Below are 22,786 nucleotides of genomic sequence, written 5' to 3'. Positions count from 1 at the left end.
GCCCTCCGTGACTGGCAAGAAAAAGCAGCATTTCGAGTCCTTTCCCTATCTCAAAACTCAACAGTTTTCTGATGAGGAAAATGAAGTGTATATATAAATGTATATTATTATATGTAATAATCTCTGGGATCTAATTGGTCCTGATTTCCTCCTGGTTTTGGACCAACCCCAAAGGGAAGGTGCTATCTCCAGGATGCCAGAGAGTAGGAAACTTACCATGTTGCTTTAAAAAGATAGAGTTTTTCTCTTTTCCGGTTCTAGGAATCTGTCAAACTTCTAGGCAAAAATCATAGAATGGCATGGGTTGGCTTAGGTATTTTGCAGATTTGTATCTGTTTGGATTTTAGAATATACTTTTTTAATCCAACAAACTGCAGGTTCAACGGTCAGGGGAAAAACAAGTGCATTTGAATGTCCTGGTAAAGGTTTTGGAAAATGACTAGAGCTTCATTCATTTATTTGTCATAATGCTGTCAGGATTATAAAGATTATATACACACCTTAACTAATTTTTTCTGGAGTACAGAAGTATCACTGCCTTTAATCTAAAATTTTAATCATCTGCTGAATCTCAAACAAATTTTGCCCCACCTGGTAAGTTCTCTTTCATTCCTTCCAAGGTCCACTTTCTTCGTTGTTTTTGAACCAAAGCAAAAGCTACTTGAGCAAGTACAGAGCAAAGAGGATAAGGAAAGTGTTTTAAAACTAGATGCTTGCTGAAGCCTTTATCTTACATTTAAGGGAAAAACATATATAAATATAGGATTAAAATTTTGGATTCGAGATAGTAGTACTGTTGGATTTGGCTTAGATTTCTATTTACCAGTTTTGGAAGTGTGAACTTCCAAATCTCATATTAAACTTTTTACTCATGCACAATACTAAGAATCTAATGTTCTTTTCATCCATTGACAAATAGAGTTAAAAGTCTTTCCATCTCCTCCAGATTTACTGCCAAGCAAAAACTCATAACATTAAATTTCAATTAGAAGCTTAGGATCAGGTAGGTTTCTTTGAATATGAAAATATCAACCTCAAACATTAGCCTAGATATATTTTTAAACTGAATTAAACTCGGCACCATGGGAGAAAAAAAAATTAAGGAACCAAAAGAGAGATGAACAAGTCCAGCAAGACATTTATTATCAAACAGAGAACAAATTCACACGTGTTAGTATTTCTACTATGTCCTGCTGAAAATACTTTCAAAACACTGAATTGTTCTGTTGCTTTTATTTGCTTGTTTTGCTGAGTAGCTCTTAAATGCAAATGGTCTTTAACTAATTTCCTCTGTTATATTCAGAATACTTTAACAAAGAGTAAAATAATGATGAAGGCAAGGTCTGGGGTGGGCTCATCAAAACCAAAGGCTTGTAACAAACAGCTGAATGTTAGGCATTTGTTTTCATGTCCAGGCTTCTGACAACACTACAATGACCAATGTAGAACAAATGCACCAACTCATCATCAGGATCACATCTCTTCAGAGAATAGGGAGCCCAGAACAAGAGAGACTCCTTATTGAGAAGCAGAAAGTCATGAAGCCAGAGGAAGCACGCTCAGTAGTTGGCCCTCTGAGGGCTGCAGTGAGTCCAGACTATCCACATGCTCATGTGAAGCAGTTTAAAGCATGTGGCCTGTTTAAAGCACAGGTTTGCCACTTGGAATACAGGAGCACCAACTCTTCCAAACCAGTGGTGAGCGGCAGGATGCACACAGACAATCTAGGATCTAGGCAGAAACTCCCAAATCTCCCCTAATTCTGTGAGGCCTGCATGAGTTACAACACAGTCCCACTAAGACCACAGTTTTGACAGCTGTATTAACCTGTCAAAGTTTTCAACAGTCAAAGAAAGCATGCTCCTTTGGAAAGACAAGTATCTACAGATTGAGGAAGAGGCATAACATTACCCTAAACTGCATTCCAGGATGCACTCTGTTCTATTCTCCTTCCTTGGTACGATTTTTCTCTTTATTCTTTTGGATTTCCACGTTTTAGATTTTTCAGCGTTTTTTAAACCTTGCCCAACATCTCTTACCATCCACTAGATGTCATAGTAGCCTTACTAGTACTACTGAACACAAGAATTGCCAAAGCAAATTAGGAGGGAGTTATTTGAAATTTACCTCCACTCTGTTTCTGACAGACGAGCCTTTAGTCAGGGTGCTCAGGACAATATCAAGTGACAAGGAGCCGAGTAAAACGATTCTGTGCTGAAAGTTTATCTCCCTTCTTTCTGGAAACTGATACAAGGTATGTGCAGGTTACTTCCTGTAGAAATTTCCAGCATCCATTTGACAGCAAATCTGCTAATGCAAGGATTACCCAGACTATGGAACAGGCCAGTAATCCTTGTGCTGGGGAAAGAAAGTAGCATTTCCTGATTTTGCTAATGTGGATGCACATCAGTTCGGCGATAAGCACCTCTACACGGACAAGTAAAGATGGAGCAGTAACTGCCTCTGGATGAAGCCTGATCAAAAGCCATTTACAGACGTGCACAGGAGCTCAGGAACTTTTCTCAGGACTTCATCAACAGCAGAATACTCAGGATTTTTAGACCAGTATGTTGAGACTGACTCTGTCATTTCCTGAAAATTACAACTTGAATAGTAACTACATCAGATGGAAATATTTACATTTGATACGAGTCAAAGTTTCTTCTATTTACTTTGACAGTTTAAAAAGGAGCACACCATCACAGAAACAAACTCTGAAGAGGAAATCTCAACATATTTTTCAAATAAGGAGTCTTTGCAGTACGAAAAACAAGTAACAGCTACTGAAATGTATGCAGTATACTTTCGTCCATTCTTGCTGTGCTACTCTGGTATTTCCATTAATAGAAGACATATCTTTGGTGTGAAAAGTTGATAAAGAAAGAAGAATGTCACACATGCTTGGGCATGTATGAAGCTACTTAAGAATGAGAAAGCTACATATAGGAAAAAATAATGACAGAAACATTTACTTTACTGAAACATGTTACTGAAAAGTAAGGAAGATGAGAGAACCAGTATTTGCTCAAATATAGAAAAGCCCATCCACACTGAGAACTCTTGGTTCAGTTTACTAAAAAAACATATCACAAGAAGAAACAGGTAAGAAGAATACAAATCTTAACCTCTGTGTTTCAGTGCCCGGAACTGATGGTGGTCAAGACAGACAGGCAAAAGAGAGAACATGCTCACGCTTAAAAAAAAAAAAAAAAAAAAAAGAAAATTCCAGCTATTTTGGTCCTGGCTGAAGCTTTCTCAGCAGTAAAATGTTTTTAAGAAAAGCGTTAAAACCCCATCATAGAGCTAAGTGGAATGGAAAGGAGCTAGCATATCTGAATTCACTGCATATTTCATACTGAAACTCTCGAACGGATTGACGTAGAAGTACTTGGTGCAATTTACAGGGAAAAAAGGGAAAATGCACTTTCTTTGTCTTCTAGAATAATTTCTCATATTAGAGATAAAAACCACACACTTGGTCTCAAGACACTGATCTGGTTAAATCATGAATCATATTTAAGTGTAGATGGTGCTTTGCAACCAGCAAGAATGTGTTTAAGAGCTTAATCAGCTGAGTAGCATTTTATCTCAAGAAAATTATTTTATTCACAACAAAGCTATAGTGCTAGAATAACAATAATCCTAAACGCATTCTGTGAGGGGCTGCTTAGCATTACTGGTATGAAAGCACAACCATTGCCTAGCTTTATGCAAGAGCTAGATTCCACCTATCAAATGTGCAACAAATAGAAGCAGCAGAAATTTGTAGATCAGAATAACATAACTTTAAAAACGCAAATCAGCTTAGTACACTTTGCGGGCATAATTTTTTTGCTTGAAACTGTTTGTTTTGTTTTTTAATTAACATTTATATCTGTGTCTGTTCATTCGGTTTTCCAGCACCAGTCAGCAGCATTCCCGGGTGGGCATACTCTATGTTGTATTTTTCTACAGTGTAGGTAACTATATTTAAACTTGTTTTTTCAGCCCTTCAGCCCTGTATGATTACATAACCATTCCTATACTTCAAGTTAGGCAACACACTTCTTTGTAGCTTGTTTTTAAATCAAATCAGAGATGCATCTCTATTGTGAGCATTTAATTTAATGAATTCAACCATTATGAACAGAAATTTTACAACTAAGTGGTGAACCTCTAGACACCTTCTCAATAAAGAAGACACATAAGCCACATTTGTTGTAAATTTACAAATTATTTTTCAGAGACCCTGCTCTTGTATTGTTTTGATAAATAATACTACTGGTATAGACCAGACCACTATTTTAGGTGTAACAATCTGAAGTGTAGAAAGAGAAGCTGGATTCCCTCTCTTCCTAATTTTATACAGATTTCATACCTTTCAAATGGGTTTTAAATACATCTTCCCACAAATTAAAACCAGGGTGTAACAAATCCACAATTTCACAGCCCTACTGCAATATCTCAGGCACTTCCAATTCAGGGTAGAATGTCTAAGGCATTCCAGGACCTGCTCATTTCAGTACCTTATCAGTTCTGGAGGAGGAGACAGAGGAGCATCCTTATGGAGTTTGTGGCTGACACCGAGCTGGGAAGAATAAAAGGTGGAGGGCAACCCAGTCAAATGGTCACCATACACTGCAACACAGAGCTGCCATCCAGAGGGAGCTATCTAGGTTATAACTGTGGGCTGGCAGGAACCACACAAAATTCATCAAAGACAAATGCAAAGTCCTTGACACAGGAAGGACCAAACCCTCACACTGGTCCATACTGGGTCACAGATCTGCTTTGCACAACCTCGTTGACAGCAGGCTGAACATGAAGCAGCAGCATGGTGTGGCAGCACAGAGTGCCAGCAGCACACTAGGCTGTAGCAGCAACCAGTAGTTTGAGGCGAGGGATCAGTGCCTTCAACTTGGCCCTTACTGCACATCACCTGGAGGGCTTATTCTGTCTCCTCCTCCAGCTCATTCAGCTGTGGTACAAGACACATGTTGATAAACTTGATCATATTCAGTGGAGAGCTACCACCAAGAAGGCTGGGACTGGAACAGATATCCTTCTGAGATAACTCTGCTCAGGCTAAAGAAGAAATAGCTTTGTGGGACTTAAGACTTTTCCAGTACCAGTATGAGGGGGTCACAGAGAAAGTGGACCCAGTCTTGTTACAATGGTGTACAGCAGAACAATGAGAAGCTGCAATCAAACTGAAACAGAGAAGGTTCTGTCTAAATATAAAGAAAAAACTTTCTATGAGGATAATTAAGCAATAAATGAGATTATTCAGAGACACTGTGGAATCTTCATCCTTAGAGGTTATTCAAGAGCTGACTGGATAGAGCCCTAAGCAACCTGGTTCTAATTCAGTGCTGACTGATTTGAGCAGCCTCCTGCGGCCTCTTCCAGCCTAAGCAAGTCTGATTCTGTGATCCAGGTCACTACAAGTCTCAGAAACCACCTTTTGTGTACTGCAGTCAGGAGGAACTTACTACAAATGCATTTCTCCAAGAGTTAAGTTACCCATCTTTTACACTATGGTTTGGAATTCTCTCTCTTGCAGCTGTAATAGATAAAATACAGACTCTTACAGAGTGAAAGCTTAATTCCCTACTACTAACACTAACTTTTCAACCTTTATAAAATACCTATCCAATTCAAACAGTGGTATGGAAAAGTCACATCTGGATTGAAAAAAAGTAGTCCTCACATGCTATTAATCTCTTTGCATACAGTTCTTTGATGCAGTAAAAGAAATGAAGAAAAAAGAAAAATACAACCATTTTTCATATGGAGACCATTTACTATGCCTGAAAATTCTCTAGTAAATTCTCCTTACTACAGTTAGCTTTCTGATGCCAAACTTTCTTGCACAGTCAGGAAAAAAAAGTGAATTTGCAACATAGTAATTTTCCATTCTGAAACTGTTGGTTAGATTTAACATGGTATTTTTGAAAGGCAGAGATAAAAGTATGTTAAAACTATGGAAAGTTTAATATATCCCTTTTAAGACAAAATGCTATTTACAGGAAGAAGAAAGTAAATGAAACTCGGGCAATGTGAAACTTAAAATCAAATGAGTCTAATGCTTATTATGTTCATGTTGTAAAAAGTAACAGACCAAAAACTTTGAAAACCTCCAGCTTTTATGAGTCTAAACCACAAGACTTCACAAGCTTAAATTCCCTCGTCAGCAAAATGTATTGTGACGTGCTCCTGTGAAAGGCTGTATAATCAAATGCATGTTCAGTTATTAGACTTCACAAATTAGCCAGCAAATTAAAAGCCATCCCACAATAGCACCCTGGAATCATAATCATTTAATGAGTCACAAAATCTATTACTCTTACTTTAAAGTGTGTCTGTTCATTATCAGCTATTTCTTCAAAATGGAGTCAATAAAACCAATTCTATAGCATTTATGGTTTGGAAAAAGTACAAAGCAAGTATTTTCTTTGAGTTATCTAACAAAACTGAGATTATAAATACGAGTTACCATTAAAAAACCTCAGTATTTACACAAAATTATCCCAAAATAATGTCCAAAATCACTTAAGACACAGCAGTAATAAATGTGTCATAGAAACCAAGAGACATTTTGACTTCTCAGAGACTTGTAGAGTGTTATTCTTGTACACATAGGGGATTATTATTTTTGTAAAGATAGGGAATACCTCTAAGTCCAAACAATTAGCACTGGTAGACATGTAACAGCACAACAAGTGAGCACACAAAATCAAAACAATCTGGTAGCGAAGAAGTGAGAATGCCAATAACCTCTCCCTCCTCCCCTCAAAACTGTAAAAAGTTCTATTCACATTGAATGTAAAGAACAACATTCATATAATTAAAGCCACATATTATTTAAAATATTTGATCGTGATTAGGTTAAAAAAGCCTTATGCCAACAAACTTCAATTCAAAGCCAGATATTACAATTGATTTTATTTACTTAGTTGGTAATAAGCCACCAGCAATTAAATTGTAATGGCTTTCCAACTCTCAAAGACACCATAGTTACCTGGTCTAAAAGATCTTCAACTTTTTTTTGCCATCCATCCCTTGCTGCATTTTTTTCACGTTCTTTCAGCTGCAACAGCTGAGTCATGGCTGCCTTCTTGTCCTCTTCATGCTGCAGCCTCAGCTCTTCACGAAGCTTATTACACTCCTGTCTAAAAACAAAGGTCAAATAACTAAAATGCAGTAGGACACTGTGCAAGAAGTAGGAAAGAATTACAACCTCAGAAATAACTGGAAAACCTTAAATAACAGAAACCTTTGCTTTGCATTTCATTTGACAGTACATTTGCATATAATATATATTACACTTCTCATTAAAGAATTAAAAAAAATACTTGCCGAAGATTTTCTGTCCATTTTATTTCCAAGTCACGTGCCATTCTGTCAACTTTGAACTTTTCCTCCTCTCTCATGGCAGCAATCATTGCCTCATGCTGTTGTCTCTCCTGATCTAGTTCCCCCTGCAAATACAAACTTTACAATAGAGACTGATCAGCAGCAAAAGTGTATTTCAAACATGGAGTGTATTTACAATAAAAATATAAATTACAATTGGCTCATAAATATGAACTACAACTTCTTCAGTGTGAAATTCCTAGTTAAGCATAATTAATGCTTATACATCTCCTGGTATTTCTTACTTGTGAAACAGAAGTCTGTTTCCAGTAAGTCATTCTGCAATCTTTTCAAATATCATTACATTGAATCACGAAATAATTTATGTTGTAAAGAACCTCAAAAGGTCAACAAGTCCTATTCACTGAAGGACGTACTTCAGAATTATAGCAGGTGGTTTAGGTGTCAAGAATTTGTCAAGAATGCTTTTTTTAAGCATCAAATATCCAGTATTTGAATTTCAAAGCCTGAGCCATCTGTATGAGATACAAAGTTCAAAGTTAATTTCTGTTTCTTGATGGGACAAGCCTGCTAGAAACAAGGCTTCACAGTCTGAACATAGAGAACATCACTTAAAATTCTCATCAATTTCTGCTGAAATTTTACCATACTAGAATAGTATTAGGTACCACCTAGAAATCCTACTTACATGAATGTTGTTCAGCAGTGCTTGCTTCATTCACGAGAAGCAAACACAACCCCCTAAACTGAATTAATACTTTTTAAAATGAAACCTTTTCTGCAGCATTTTGATAATTTTTAAAATCTTTTAAGATAAATGTTATTACCAGTAATCTATTATAGATGAATATTTAAATGTTTTAGTAGATGAAGAGAGCAATACTACTTCATAAGAACATTTAGAAACTTCATAAAAAATACAGAGGAAGTTATAAACTAAAATATTGTGCACTTCTAATGACTGTAGCTGAAAGAAATAAAAAATATACCAATAACCTGTTTCAGGCTGTTTTTGTTAAGAAAATGTGAAAACATGTTCAGTGAAAAAAATTTTTTATAATATTTGCTGCTCTATGTCAAATACTTCTGAGATCTTGTAAATGTCCATTCTTTACTGAGGAAACAAAAAGGAAATGTTTATCCAGTATTGCAGTCAATAAGCTATTGACAGACTAACTGACAGTTCTATTTGCATCTAAGCCAATTAAAATGACAATATATTTGTGCCCAGGCAAATTAATTTCTTGATGGTATAAAGTGGTCACATTTTCTAGGTGACAGTCTGCTATCTTTAAAGATATCCTAGCATATATCTAAAAATTATTCTCAAGTCTTTACTGAAATTCCAAATTCGAGCCTGAAATGAAGACTGTGTCCATTATCCAAGGAAAACATGACATATATGGATTCAAAAAACTCATTGAAAAGATTTCTGTGAATTCTAGAGCTAGTAAGCTCTGGACCTTGCTTTGCATCATGACATGAACTGTCTAGAATTGCAAGTGCTAACTCACATTAAAGCTCTGAACATATTTTGTATGGACATATTTTGGCAGCCACAGCTTCCATTAACCACACAAAGATATGCCTGCAGCACTACCTGTTAAACAGTAAAAATATTCTGAAAACAAAAAAATACCCACCCCAAAACAACCAACCAATAAAATAAAAATTTTAAAAAACCAAAGCACAACCTATCCTAGTTTCCATTATTAAAATTTTATGCTCAAAATAGAAATCTCTCCTTTAATGAAGCCATATGAGGCTACTTCTATCATGTGTACCCCATAACAATTTTAGCCATTTTAAAAATAAGACCAAAATCACCGTGACTGTGCTTTGCACGATTTATTCTCCAACAGCATGGTTACCTCAACACTATACAGTGAATCTGTGGTCTCTCGCAGTCTTGCTCTAGTTAATTCTAATTCTTTCTGGAGTATTTCCTGAGCTTCTTGGAGACTGGAGATGTGTCCTTCTGCAGTCCCGAGGCCTTGCTCACTTTTTCGTACTAGGTCTTGCAGACGACACACCTGTGACATTACAAAAAACCCTGTAATTTCCATAATTATTACTAATGGCAGCCAAGCCATCCTCGTGTTTTTCAGTGTTTCCTAATTCTGACCTAGGCAAATTTTTAGTTGCACTGCCTGTTCTCCTTTAATATCACTCAATGCTTCTATATTTAAAAACAAATTCCTGTAATATTACAAAAGCAAAGACTCAATTAAAGGATTTTTACAAGCAAAAAAATATACCAAATGTGTGTTTGATGCACATTGTAAGGAAAGGGGCTACATAAAAGATGTGAAATTGCCTGTAAATTTACTGTGAGAAAAAGCATGTTTTAAGCAAGTTAACAAGAAACATTTCAAAATACATAAACGTTAATTTAACATATAAATTAACTTGTGCTAGGGTGGAAGTTTCTCTGTTTTTAGATTGCTACCTGTCCAGCCTGTTTAAAACTCAACCTAGCAACTGTAGAGTATAATGTAATAATTTCCTTAACTGCTATGTAACAATACTCTTTTTTTCTGCCTGCTTGTGCTTCAGCGTAACAACCCATCTGTAAAATGATGATACTAAACTCCTTTGCTCCAAATAAAAATATGAGAGACTGAACACTGTTCACCAGCTACAGGAAAGAAAAAGCTTTTTAAGTATGGAAAAACAGAAAAATTGGAGGCAAGGAAGAACAAAGAACAGCAGCTAATTGGAAGTGTGTTTTTTGCCAAAGCAATGGTCTGTGCTATTGCCTTTGAATGTTGAGATAAATCCATTCACAGTGGGACAAGTGTCAGAGGAAAAGACAAGCCTTTGGTTTACAGACATGAACAGGTAAGAATTATAACCACTCTTCCTGTTTGTTAGAATAATTACACACAAATACAGTTTATAATACACACAGAGACACCAATCCTCTATCCCAGAACTCTCTCCCTCTGTCGACAACCTGTGAAGTGTTTAAAAAGAGGAACTCCTCCTTTCCTCACAGAAAAGAATCCAAAATTTCTTTGGCATGAGAGATCTCAGTGAAAAACTCATATAAACTTGAGCACTTGTCTCTGTGCTCCTCTGAGTTATATTCAAACAACCAGTTTGAATTCCCTACAAAGCACTGCTACCTGAAAAAGAATCCCTACAAGAAAAACTGTCCCCAAACTGTATTGGTATCCTGGTAGAACACTCCTGTCTTTGTCTCTGATGGTAGCAAACCACTTGCATCATATGATTAGAAGTCCTGTAGATCTAAAGGATATGGGAACAGGCAGGAATGCCACTCATAGGGCTTAAGATACACCCTGCTGTGGACAAAGCAGCGATGAAGGCTGTTTAAAATGATCTTTAATAACATCATCAGAAATCCTTTGCATGGAGACAACAAATCCTTAGATGACTGTGGCAAGTGATACAAACATGTCAACATTCTAAAAGGCCTTGGCTGGTCTACAGTGAAAGGAAACAAATCTACAGAGTTAACAGCCAAGTCTCATCCTGAGACACATGTGAGAAAGCCACTATCTTGACTTAACCCGAACAACCAAAAAAACCTCTGGCAAGTATTTAAGATTATACTGCTTTAAAATAGCTTAGTACTAGAAGCAAGCCTAATGAGGCTTCAATCTTCCCTCATCCTTTAGCTAAGATAACTGCCACCAGAAAGTCTGTCAAAAAGAAAAGAAGATGGCATGGGTTCAAAAGGAGCTTTCTCAGCAGGGAAAACAGAACTAAGCTAGCATCCATACAAAGTAATGAATACAAGCCTACTGTTAAATGTCTTCTGTAACTTAAAGCAAACAAAAAAAATAAAGAAGCAACAGTAGCAATGTAAGAGCTAAGCTAATGATGTGTCAGAGGCATCACAGGGATGCTTTTTATAGGTCAGTGAAGGCATTGAGAAACTGCTGTTAGTTGCAAATACAGGTCTAAGGCCAAGCTGTGGTTGCAACTGAAGCACTTCTTTCATGTGTTAAAGATAAACATAGCAATGAAATAAAACAAATCTGTGTACTATAGGAGTGCATTTACAGTTTAACCCAAATTTATGACCTGCATATTTTCTCTTATTCTTTCACTATGCAAAATATATGGCATTATAGTTATCCTGGCAAACGATTGTATATAAACTCGAACACTGGACAGCAGCTGGACCTAGCTCCCTATTTTAGTCTTCTGTTCCTTAGCTTTGCTTCTGGTTAACTCAGTACGCTGATGAATTTTCCAAGGCTGAATTTGATAGCAGCTGGATATCAGAAACTCATTCTTAAAACATTCGAAGTTATTTCCTTCAAAGAAGGAGAAAGTTTATTGCTCATGAACCCAAGAGAAATTGATAAAGAACAGCTAAATTTAAGCCTACAGTGTTAGATGACAATAGAATGACAACAGTGTCCTACTTAGATCTAATCCAATAAAAATGAAAGCATACAACAGAAAAATTAAAGCTAAAAAGAAATAACTAAAATTCCTGCAATTTTGAACTGAAAAATAAAGGGGTGTATGATTGTGTTAAGATACATAACTGTCACAAATACATCATTTTCATCAATTTGAATGCAGGTGAGCACACTCTTAAAAGAGCAGTTCCAGGTTAAACTTGCACCTTCTCTAAGCTGTGAAACAAAGACACTGGCAACCCTCAGGATGAAGAACTCTCCTGTTTAAACTGCTACTCACAACTGACTGATCAGCAGAGCTGCTGAACTCTAAAGGTGGGAGGTCCAGCTACTCTGGTAGTGTACAATCTCTGGCATATCCATCTATCTGGTAGTCCTACTCTGAAAATATATGTTAATAACCATTTTCAGAATATATATCTTAATACATAATAATAAAATCCATTATAATGTTATTTATATAGTCATGCATCAATATATTATTAATACACTAATACATATTAACAAAAAATCTACACTTTAATAAGTTTATCTATACTTCTGGAAGGGCAAACTTCCCCACTTAGTATATTATAAACAGGCAGGTTTTTTCTTAAGCTAGTTTAGCATTTGTGCAATTTTCAAGTCACCAGAATGAGATACCTGCTCTCTCCAGATGTTGTACAGGGTAGAAAGCAGTAATGAAAAATGTTGCTTATGAAAGTGAATTAAATTCATGTTTAAGTCTCTCTTAAAGCACACACTGAAATCATGCATAGGGCTTGCTGAAAAAAAAAAACTGGTGAAATATTTTCTTGAAATAAGGCAAAAGTTCCAGAGAAAAATGCTTTGATGTTTTTGATACCAGCAGAATGTACTTCTAGTTTCAAAACACTGTATAATGAAAAGGTGGTGATTTCCAACTAAAAAAATTAAAACTGTCTTGAGATATGATACATTTAACATCGATTGCATATATCAAGACATAGTGAATAATTTAGGCCTTACTAAAAGTACTTCATATCATGTTTTGATGAAAATACATGAAGACGATTTGCAAGTCAGGAAACTGACCAGAATTTATGATATGTTTGCCATAACTAAATATGGGTTTACTTGCAGTTATATTTCCCTCTCTCCTGACATATTTTGTGCAGAGGTCTGTGTACCTAATGAGAAGATAAAAAGAATTAAAAATAAAGAGCTGTTTACATCTCTCTGGCTTTGTTAATTTTGTAAAGGACAATAAAATCATTGCTCAAAGTCAACTAACTTGCCATGTTTTAAGAATATTCCACTCTAAACAGAAGTAAGGCATTAAACATTCAACAGCATAGTCCTAGACCTGTCCTGGAGTCTGAGACACTATTGATGAAATGTAGTAGCTGAAATACGCAAGTTAGTCCTTGCCTCCTGATTGGCAGAAGTCAGCTTCGTTGTCAGCTCTTCCTTCATATTTTCCAGCTGCTGTCGGAGCTGATTCTTATCATCCTCCAAATGCAGTTTCTCCTTCTCAAACTGCTGCTCCAACTCCTTCAGAAACAGGAAGGATGGAAGAAATATTAAATACTTGCCGTACAGTAATTGCAAAGTACTGGTCTACCACATGGGAATCATTCTAACTGGCATAAATACTTGTGATCTCAACCCTTTCCTTAAACTGTTAAAGCATGAATATTTATTTCCTTTTACAACAGACCCTAATTTTTCACTTTATTTTGTTATTTAACATCCTTGATTAATCACGAAATAAAGACAAACAGGACCTTCCTCTCAACTGCTTCTTAATTATCAAAAGCTTTAAAACTGTATCTACAGTTTTTCAGTCTAAGTTGAAAGAACAATTTTTCATTTTTTTATAAAATTACACCGATAAATCTGCATGTCATTCAGCCTTTATCCGTTTATTTCCTACAAATAATCCCCATAGGAAAGAGTAAATCTTAAAATCCAGATTCAACTGAAGTTTTTCAGAATGTTACAATGAATGAAAAAAAATGCCTCACACCATATATCTATAAAATTTATGTAGAACCAAAAGAGATCAAGAATTAGTTTTCAAGTTTAACTATATGGAAAGAATCAAGTAACACCCCTGTTTTCATTCAATCTTTATGGTGTAATAGCCAAATTCTCAAAATAACTGATGGATGAATTATATTTCTCTTACATGAGCCTATGTTTTGTGTGTATACATATACACATAAATGTTAGAAACTATATTTTTAAAGGAAAATTATAAATTTATACTTCAGCTTTATTAATATTCAGAATACATTTTCAGAAGAACAATTTCTTTCACAAAATACTTTAAAGGAAACATGTTAAAATTGAGAATTTTATTACATATTTCAGTGACTTATACTATATAACCCATAATACTGCAAAGGTTTAGTGAAGAAAATTAAGGTTGCCAAGCAAGGTCCTCCAGATTCATACCATACAAGGCTTTAAGGTTTTCTATGGAGCTAGAGGCTCTTTTATTAACTCCTTCCTAGAGGCTCAGTTGAAATGCAAGGCTTAGCATCGATTCAGTGCCTCTATACAGACCTGGGCTCAGGTTTCTGAAAAATCAGTATTATCTCAGAAACAGCCATGAAAACACATAGACCAGAGCCAGCCTGAAACAAAAAGCACAACTGGAAGTATTGGCAAAATTGGGGAAATAGGGAGAAATAACTAAGGTACTAAAGAGGAAAAACAGTTACTAAAAGATAAAAAAGTCTAAGGACACACAGCGTTTCCTGCTGCAAGACAGCAATGTAGGGTCACCCACCCAACTCCAAGAAGCAACAAAGCCCAAGCTTTCCTCTTCCAAACCCAAAGATGCCTCAAGTGTTTTTCAGGGCATGGTAAGCACATTAAGCAGCTTGTTAGTTCTAACACTGCTCTAGGGTATGTGGTAGGCAATACATAATTTCTGTGTACACTGTTTACACAACTTCTTCATTCATAGTAGAAGTTGGACAGAGAGACAAAACAGAGGGTTACACTGTCACGGACACGTTACCAAACAACATAACAAGTGCCCGCCTTCTTCACTGAGTCCACGAGTCAACACATGGCATAAATGCACCTTGCTCAGTGAAACTTGATCAATTTGTCTTGTTCATGCTGAAATCTGCTGTCTGCAAAATTCCACTGGTGTATTTAGACCCTATTCTGATAACAGAGTAATTATTTCTCTGATGATACTTGTCAGTACAGCTGTGCGGTGCTGCAAAATTATTAGCAACTCTATTTTCATGATCCTCCTGATGCCATTTTTACAGCTCATTTTATAGATGGAAATACTGAAGCAAAAATAAATAATTTTTGAGTCCTACTCTAATTCTAATGAATTCTCTTCTGTTCCCCAGATGCATTTCCCAAGCTTCCATTCCCAATGAATCCTCATGTCCTCTATCCCAAGGCTCCTGGTACCACGCTTCTTCATCATACAAAATTCGACTCTGCTCTGCATTTAAGCTTGACTGTTTTCTTCCTTGGATTACATGATCACCATAACATGTGCTTAGTGAGATAGGTTTGACAGAGGAGACAGTGAAATCTGATTAGATTTACAGTCAGTGAAATCTGATTCAGATTGACTGAGATCTTGATCCTAACATCCCTTCATAGCTAGTTGTTCCTTGCTAAAATCATTTCACATTTCTCACACTTAGAAAGGTGTTCCCTATTTAAACTAGTTTACTGATTTAAGAAAAAAAGTTTGCGATCTCTTTTTTTTTTTATTCTCCACATTATTTTAGTAGCAAACGAAACAAAAGAGAAAGAACCCCACATCTTACTGAAATAAAAGAAAAATATACCCAGAAGCCCTAAGACACACTGTCTTAATAACAGGCATGTTTAAAGTTTTGAAGAAAGTAAACCTGAAAGATAGATGCATATCTATCTCTGAGAACTGGTTCAATTACTAGGTGACAAAAAATATGTTGGATTTACTAAAAATTGAACTCAGAAGCAACATACCAGCAGAAAAATTCACAAAAACAAACCAAATCTGTCTGAGATGCACATCACTAACTATGACCATGTTCCTTGGTTGTAGTTAGTGATGTGCTCCAACAGGTATGTTTCCTGTGAATATACGAAAAGAAATATAACAAAGCCTTGAATTAGACATTTAATCCTCTCCCATGTAAGGCAAAATTTGTGCATAACACACATACTATCAGGGAAGGAAATAATAATTAAAAAATGGGCCTCACATCCTGAGAAAGAAAAAGCCAGATTTGTGAAACAGAAAAAGCCTTTCAGTTTCAGGATTCCAGTCAAAGGTAAATGTATAGTTGCTGGAGAGTGAGTTGCTGTACAGTACATAATTTTATGATGCAAGCTCAGAACAGTTGTTGTCGTCTTCTGAGCACACATATAGCCAAGTCCTAATAAAATATCTTTCTGTACTTCTAGACTGTCAATGAAATGACAAATAAATTTCAAATAAATGTTATAATAATATGAACATTCATCTCCTTCAGAAGAACTGATCTTGATATACCAACCCTTCTAAACACGGGTCACAAATCCCAGGAAAACAAAACTATTACACTTGAAAATACATTTGTATAAATGGGGAATTACTCTTATGTATGCAGACAAATGACAGTACAAGTGCTTTTTTTTTTTTCCCCAAGATATTTGTTGTTTTTCTAAAGGTTAGGCAGTTTCTTTAGAAGCCTGCAGGTAATCCCAAATTAAACTTGCCATAAAACAAAACCATGCAGTACAAGATGTAAACTGTAACAGTTGCTTTTTGCTTGATTACTAAGAAAATAAGAACATACCATCTGCAGTTTCTTCTTATCCTTATTAGCATTACTGTGTGCAGCCTCAATTGCAGTATGGTGTTTCCACGCCAATTCTTCTAAGGTCTTGGAATGAGCCTCCTTTAACTGTGCAGCCTCTCCTTCTAATCTTGCTTGTAATTTTACCAGCTCCTTCTCATAATATTCACGTTGCGTTTCCCGTGCTTCATTTACTTTCTATAAAGTATAGGAAAAGAAATCTATTCAATGGTAAAAAAAATATGAACAGTAGGAATAAAAAAAAAATACAAAAAATTACTGATGACAAAAATCTGCAAAAAGTTAACTTCCATATAAAACAAATTGCACAAATGCTAAGCACCAACTACATGATTCAGTAACCAAAGAGGTAATTTTAAAAGATCCATGCAAAACAATACATACTTACTAAAAATCTAAATTTTCCTCTCTTTAATCTGAGAAAACAACAATCAGGTATCAAGACTATAGAGAAATTTCGATTTAGTATTTTCAAACATGTTCAATGCATTTTCAGCAAATGGCTTTTTAAACTGTTCTTTAATCATTACACATTTGTCCTTCCTCAAACAATTTAGATATTAGGCATATACACACAAGGTCATAAATCAAATTATACTATTAAAAGATTGTCCAAAGCAGTCTGAACATTTCATCTGACTTCTCTCTAATCTCACTTTACACTTGACAGTAGTCATTCTTTTTTTGCTACAAGAAATATACTTCAAACATACTGTTCCTAGTCTGGTCATATCAAACAAAAATTAGAGTATAATTTTTTTTCTGAGAATCCTCGTTTTTCTTTGTTTTATTTAACTAAAGCAAATAAGCTGTTTAACCTTCTCCAATGCCAGAATTTGCTGCCTTTGACGCTCATCCAGACTCTGCGTTTTGCTTTGTAATAAATTTCTTTCCTCTTCCAGCTGGGACAATTTTTCCTTTAATCTAGACTTTTCTGATTCCAAGTCTCTGATTGTAACTTCTTGAGTCATTTGAGTAGCTTGAAGCATTCCAATGTGACCTAAAAACAAAACAGATCTTTAGAACCTCATAGCATTGTTTTCATGCAATTGAAGTGCACATTCATATTCCAGTGATAGTATAAATCTAATGGAAGCTTGCATATGGATCTCCCTTGCAAGCTCTATCTTCACTGCAATACCTATCTTCCTCTCCACTTCTCACTTGTTTAGTTTTATTGTAAAATGCCCAACAACAGTAGAGCACGTTGTGCTGGGGCTCCTTTTGTTTCAATTTTCCTTGTTCAAAGCTTCATGTTGATTCCCAGAGGAAAGCAGAAGTAGGCAATTCTAACAACACTGAAGAACTGATCCCACCTAAACCTGCATATTTCTATCATAGAATAGATAGACAACAGAAAGCAAACCACTGATATCTAAAGACAAACATGTCCTTGTTTTATCAAACTCATAATTTAGCATACGAGATACATAGCTTTATCTGCTGTAAAATGTATAGAATCACACTTTATTTTGCTAAAGGGATATGACTAAAAGATATAAAAAACTCTCTCTACAGTAAAGTATGACGTAAATCCTTGCAGGTTGGAAACCTCCTTTTAATTTATTTCTATATTTAAAAAACCAACAAACCAAAGAAGTAAAGTTTCAAATTACACAATGTAAGTATCTGTCCTTCACATAACCAGCTGACAAAGGTTTATGACTTCAGAAATTTGTGTGTTCCTCTTGATGTATATATTATTTTAGATAACTGACTAAAGCAGAGACATTTCTGCTATTTTGGGAGAGGCTTTGGATGCTTCTAGTTTGATCCAACTGAAAGATGAGAGATACCATTTACTCAGAATAATTTTCTGCTGTTTTTTGTAGTCTCAATTTCTAGGAAAGATTGTTGTTTCCCTTCTCATTTTATTACACCCTTCAAAAATGACAGATTTAATGAAAGTTCAGTTTTATAACAGAGCATTGCTTTTAAATTTAAATCACTAAGGAATAGCTATGAAAGTGGAGTATGTGCTGTTTCTCACATGACAAAATCACTGAGCTTCATGATTCATTTCCATTTATTGTTAAAAGCAAGATGTGCCAAAAAGGTAACTGTTTTAGCCTTTGTTGCCTGGGGACACAGATGTGAAGGGAAAAGCCATGAGATATATAACGAAATTTGGAAATTAAAAATGCCTCAAGCTTAATAGCAATTTCATTTAAAATGCACACCTCTAATTGTACTAAGCCCTTAAGAATTCTAAAACTTATTTCCACAGTTTTGTTTGTAAAACTGAAGAGGAAGACTTAGGACAATGGGTATGCTTAGGTTCTGTAACATTTTTTAAAAATCCTTATTTCAAAAGTTCAGCCATTTAAGAAAGGTATTTTCAAACCCCAAATTTTATAATCTAACAAGAATAATAAGAATACAATGATTTTTAGTTTGTCATACAAATATGTCATATACACACACACACTGATCTAGAACTTTTGTTCTAGCAATACCAACACACAAGACAGGTTTCCCACTTCTCATGCTCTACAAAAAAAGTATGAAATGCAGCACTTTCCTTACAAGTTGGGAATCTCAGGATAAACAGAAGAAGAATATTTTAAATGCCCCAAAGAGACTCAATAGTGTTCAAAAATAGCAATACGATGGGTAAACATTCTTTATGGTAATTAAGTATGAGAATTCAGTTTCTTTGAGGAAGAGCTTCTGACAGTGTGAGCTGACAAATCAAGGAGATGGCAGTGGGCCAGTGTCAGAAACCATTTCCAAACAGGCTGGCAACCAACTACACCACATGGCAATGGCTTGGTGGCACCACTGGAAACAGGGATCCTGGTTCTTGATGCACAGCAATAACTCTGTAAAACAAAGATGCACTGCTGACAGCACCACTGAGCTTGGCAACAGCACGGACTCACTGGGACTGCTGGTAAAGCTGAAAACCACAGTGCCAGAGGATGCCAGGCCTGGCCTCAATCACAGGCTAGCTGACTCCATGCCATCAGTAATAAAGAAAATCTGCCTGGGTGTTTATTTCCACTACATTTAGGGTGGCCTGGTGAAAACCCCCATGCTTCTGCCTAAGGAATGAAACAGCAGAGGCTTTAGAGTGTATGAGAACAGGGCTTTCATACATTCATGAATTTTTCTATGGCTGCTTAACAAAACACCTTTTGGAGGGTCAGATTCCCATTTTACATACTCTCAGCAGCAAGCCTATTCCCTTTAGCTGTTTGATCTAATAGGACCTTGCAGTCTTGGGCTCCTGCTGGTCACTATATTGTTCCAACATATGGCCTAGACTACTCATGGGCTTGTGCTAATTTGTGTAGAAAACAATCAAGAGTTGCTATAATTGGTCTAGTTCAACAAGACCAAAGATAGGCATGGGGCCCCTTTTCAAGCCCAAGACCCTACCTATTGTATAGTTCTCTAAGTTCAAGTACTGAGGCCCATGCCTACTACTGAGCACACTAGGGAGACAATGCCAAAGAGGGAAAAGAAACCTGCATGTGTACAGCCAGGTCTTAAGCTATTCTTTGAGCCTTTCCACATGCCACCAACTAAAAAGGAGCAAAGAAAGCAGCTATAGAGAAAACTTTAAATGATTTATTATTCAATAAGCTGTAAATCTTCCGACAGTAGGTATAAAGCAAAGTACCACAGCATTAGCAAAAAGAAAAGAACTGAAGAAAGGTGGAAGAAAAGGAAGCATGGCTCAGTTACTATGCAGAGAACAGATACAGAGCAGAATTGTTCTGTGTAAGTGCAGTTCCAAGGCCTGGAAGATACATACATACCATACAAAGTACAGCATTTGGACAAATGAGTACACAAAAAAGGAAATTTAAGTACAATGCGTGCAATAGCAAAAAAAGTTTTAAAACCCTCCAAACTTGTTGGAAAATTCTACTGAAAGCATTAAACGGTCTTCAGGCATTCTAAACCTGCATGAGGCTGACAGGAAAAGGAAAGGCTAGAATAAAAGGATGAAGTTCGTTTTCAGATTAAGTTACTGACATACATACTGGCTTTGAGAACAAGATCAGTGGCCTGCTGCTGTAAGCGCTCTCTAGCAGCTGCAAGCTCGCTTTCCACTTCTTTGTGTTTGCTTAACAATGACATCTCCTCCTCCTTCACATCATCTAGCTGTTTTTGAAGAACCTAGAGGAAACACAGAATATCTGTTACCATCATATACAATCATGTCAATTTAAATGAGCATTAGGTTAAAAGGTACAGAAGAGACCTTTCAGCAAACAAGTTTTATTCATACAAAAGTTGAAATAGTGCAATATTATTGCCATATTCATTGTGTATTATATGTAATGCTTCAAAAATACTTTTTGAAGAACAAGATAGTGGGGTACATGGCCTGACAGTAATGCATAACAGAAATATGACAATATTCAAAAAGATGTATGAAAAAATAAAAACTATAAAATGGTCCACAGAGTTTGGGGGTCAACTTTAGAAACGTGGTTTCTGGTATCTGAGAGTTTTTCACATTAAAGAATACATTATGTGTTCACAGCAGTTTAGTGTCCTTCATTGCAACTCTGAGTGTTTACTACTGACTCAAACTAAGCTACCTGTGGAGATATATAAAATGAGAGCTGGGCAATTCCTTATATCAAACACTCCCGGGGGTCACTATTGGGACCAGCAGTTTTTAGCATGTTTCTCAGCCACACGGGCAGTGGTATCGGGTGCACCCTCAGCACGTTTGTGATGACACCAAGCTGTGTGGTACAGTGGACTCGCTGGAGGGAAGGGATGCCATCCAGAGGGACCTTGGCTGGTGGGACTGTGCAAACCTCATAGAGTTCAACAAGGCCAAGAGCAAGGTCTTGCACCTGGCTCAGGACAATCCCAAGCACAAATACAGGCTGGGTGGAGACTAGTCCTGGGGAGAAGGACTCTGGGACAAAAAGCTCCATACGACTTAGCAATATGCACTCACAGGCCAGAAAGCCAATCATGTCAGGATGCATCAAAAGCAGCATGGCCAGCAGATCACAGGAAGTGATTCTGTCCCTCTACTCAGCTCTTTTTAGACTCCATCTGCACTACTGTGTGTGTGGGGGCCCCAACACAAAAAAGACAAGGAGCTATCAGAAAAAGTCCAGAGGAGGCCATTAAATCAATGACAGGGCTGGATCCCTTCTTCTATCAAGACAGGATGAAAGAATGTTCAGCCTGGAGAAGAAAAAGAGAGAGCTGGAAAACAACTTTTGACAAAGACATGTAGTGATAAGACAGAGGGCAGCTGCCTTAAGTTGAAGGAGCATAGGTTAAGATTAGATATTATGAAGAAATTCTTTCCTGTGAGGGTGGTGAGGCACTGGAACAGATTGCCCACAAAGGTTGTGGACTCCCCATCCCTGTAGGTGTCCAAGGCTGGATGAGACTCTAAGCAAGCTGGTCGAGTGAAAGATACATCAGCCCATGGCAGAGGGTTTGGAGCTAGATGATCTTTACTGTCCCTTCCAACCCAAACTATTCTACAGTTCTATGATTCTAAACTTTTATTACGCCTTAAATCAGATGTACTGATTCACAACAGTATATCTTGGATAGCGTAATGTATTCTAGCCATGCAGGAAGGAAAAGAAAGTATTGTTCTGGTTCAAAAGGAAATATAGATTTCTTATAATTCAAGTTACTGACTTTACTAGTAAAGAGTCATTTCAGAAACAAAAGCAGAAGAGAGAACTGAGGAAAACACTGTACAGGATGTGTAATGAAACAGACATCAGATGTGGTGATATTATGCATTTGACCACCTCATCCACAATGATCAGAGCAGGAGTTGACTTTAAAATCTACTGCAGATACTGTACTAGACTCTTCCTCTTCTTTGGGAACAGAATTCCTTTACTGCAGGAATGATCAATATACAACTGGTTTCACCTTCATCGCAGCTTTCCATAAATCCACGTCTGAAGCCCCTTGCAGAAGAGGCAAGAAGAGACGTGTGAAGAACTGACTGCAGGCCCCCTTTACTATCCCCCTGCATCAATGCAGGGGAAGAGATTAGAGAATTGAGAATAAAGTTAAGCCCAGGAAGGATGAAGGGGTTGGGAGAAAGTGCTCTTTTAAGATTCGGTTTTACTTCTCATTATCCTCCTTTGATTTGATTGGTAATAAATTAAATTCCCTTTTTCCAAGTCAAGTCTGTTTAGCCCATGATGGTAACTGATGAGTGATCCCTCCCTCTTCTTATCTCAACTCAGAAGCCTTTCATTATAGTCTCGCTTCTCTGTTCAACTGAGG

The 22,786-nt window shown here is 36.6% G+C and overlaps 1 protein-coding gene across 7 annotated transcripts in view; it reads right to left on the bottom strand.

The window, feature by feature from the left end:
• FAM184A (family with sequence similarity 184 member A) overlaps positions 1 to 22,786 on the bottom strand; it is a 72,958-nt gene that overhangs the window by 23,078 nt on the left and 27,094 nt on the right. For all 7 annotated transcript variants that reach the window (XM_088161876.1, XM_088161877.1, XM_088161878.1 and 4 more), the window contains exons 3-9: positions 20,539 to 20,674; positions 17,365 to 17,546; positions 16,526 to 16,723; positions 13,146 to 13,268; positions 9,228 to 9,389; positions 7,335 to 7,460; positions 7,001 to 7,147 (exon numbers count right to left, since the gene is read on the bottom strand). In XM_088161876.1, coding sequence (XP_088018002.1) covers positions 7,001 to 7,147; positions 7,335 to 7,460; positions 9,228 to 9,389; positions 13,146 to 13,268; positions 16,526 to 16,723; positions 17,365 to 17,546; positions 20,539 to 20,674 — 1,074 coding nt within the window. The remainder of the gene's footprint in view (positions 1 to 7,000; positions 7,148 to 7,334; positions 7,461 to 9,227; positions 9,390 to 13,145; positions 13,269 to 16,525; positions 16,724 to 17,364; positions 17,547 to 20,538; positions 20,675 to 22,786) is intronic.

The sequence above is a fragment of the Sturnus vulgaris genome, chromosome 3 (genome assembly GCF_052056855.1).
Source record: "Sturnus vulgaris isolate bStuVul1 chromosome 3, bStuVul1.hap1, whole genome shotgun sequence".
Lineage (NCBI taxonomy): Eukaryota > Metazoa > Chordata > Aves > Passeriformes > Sturnidae > Sturnus > Sturnus vulgaris.
This window is presented reverse-complemented; position numbering and strand designations above follow the sequence as displayed.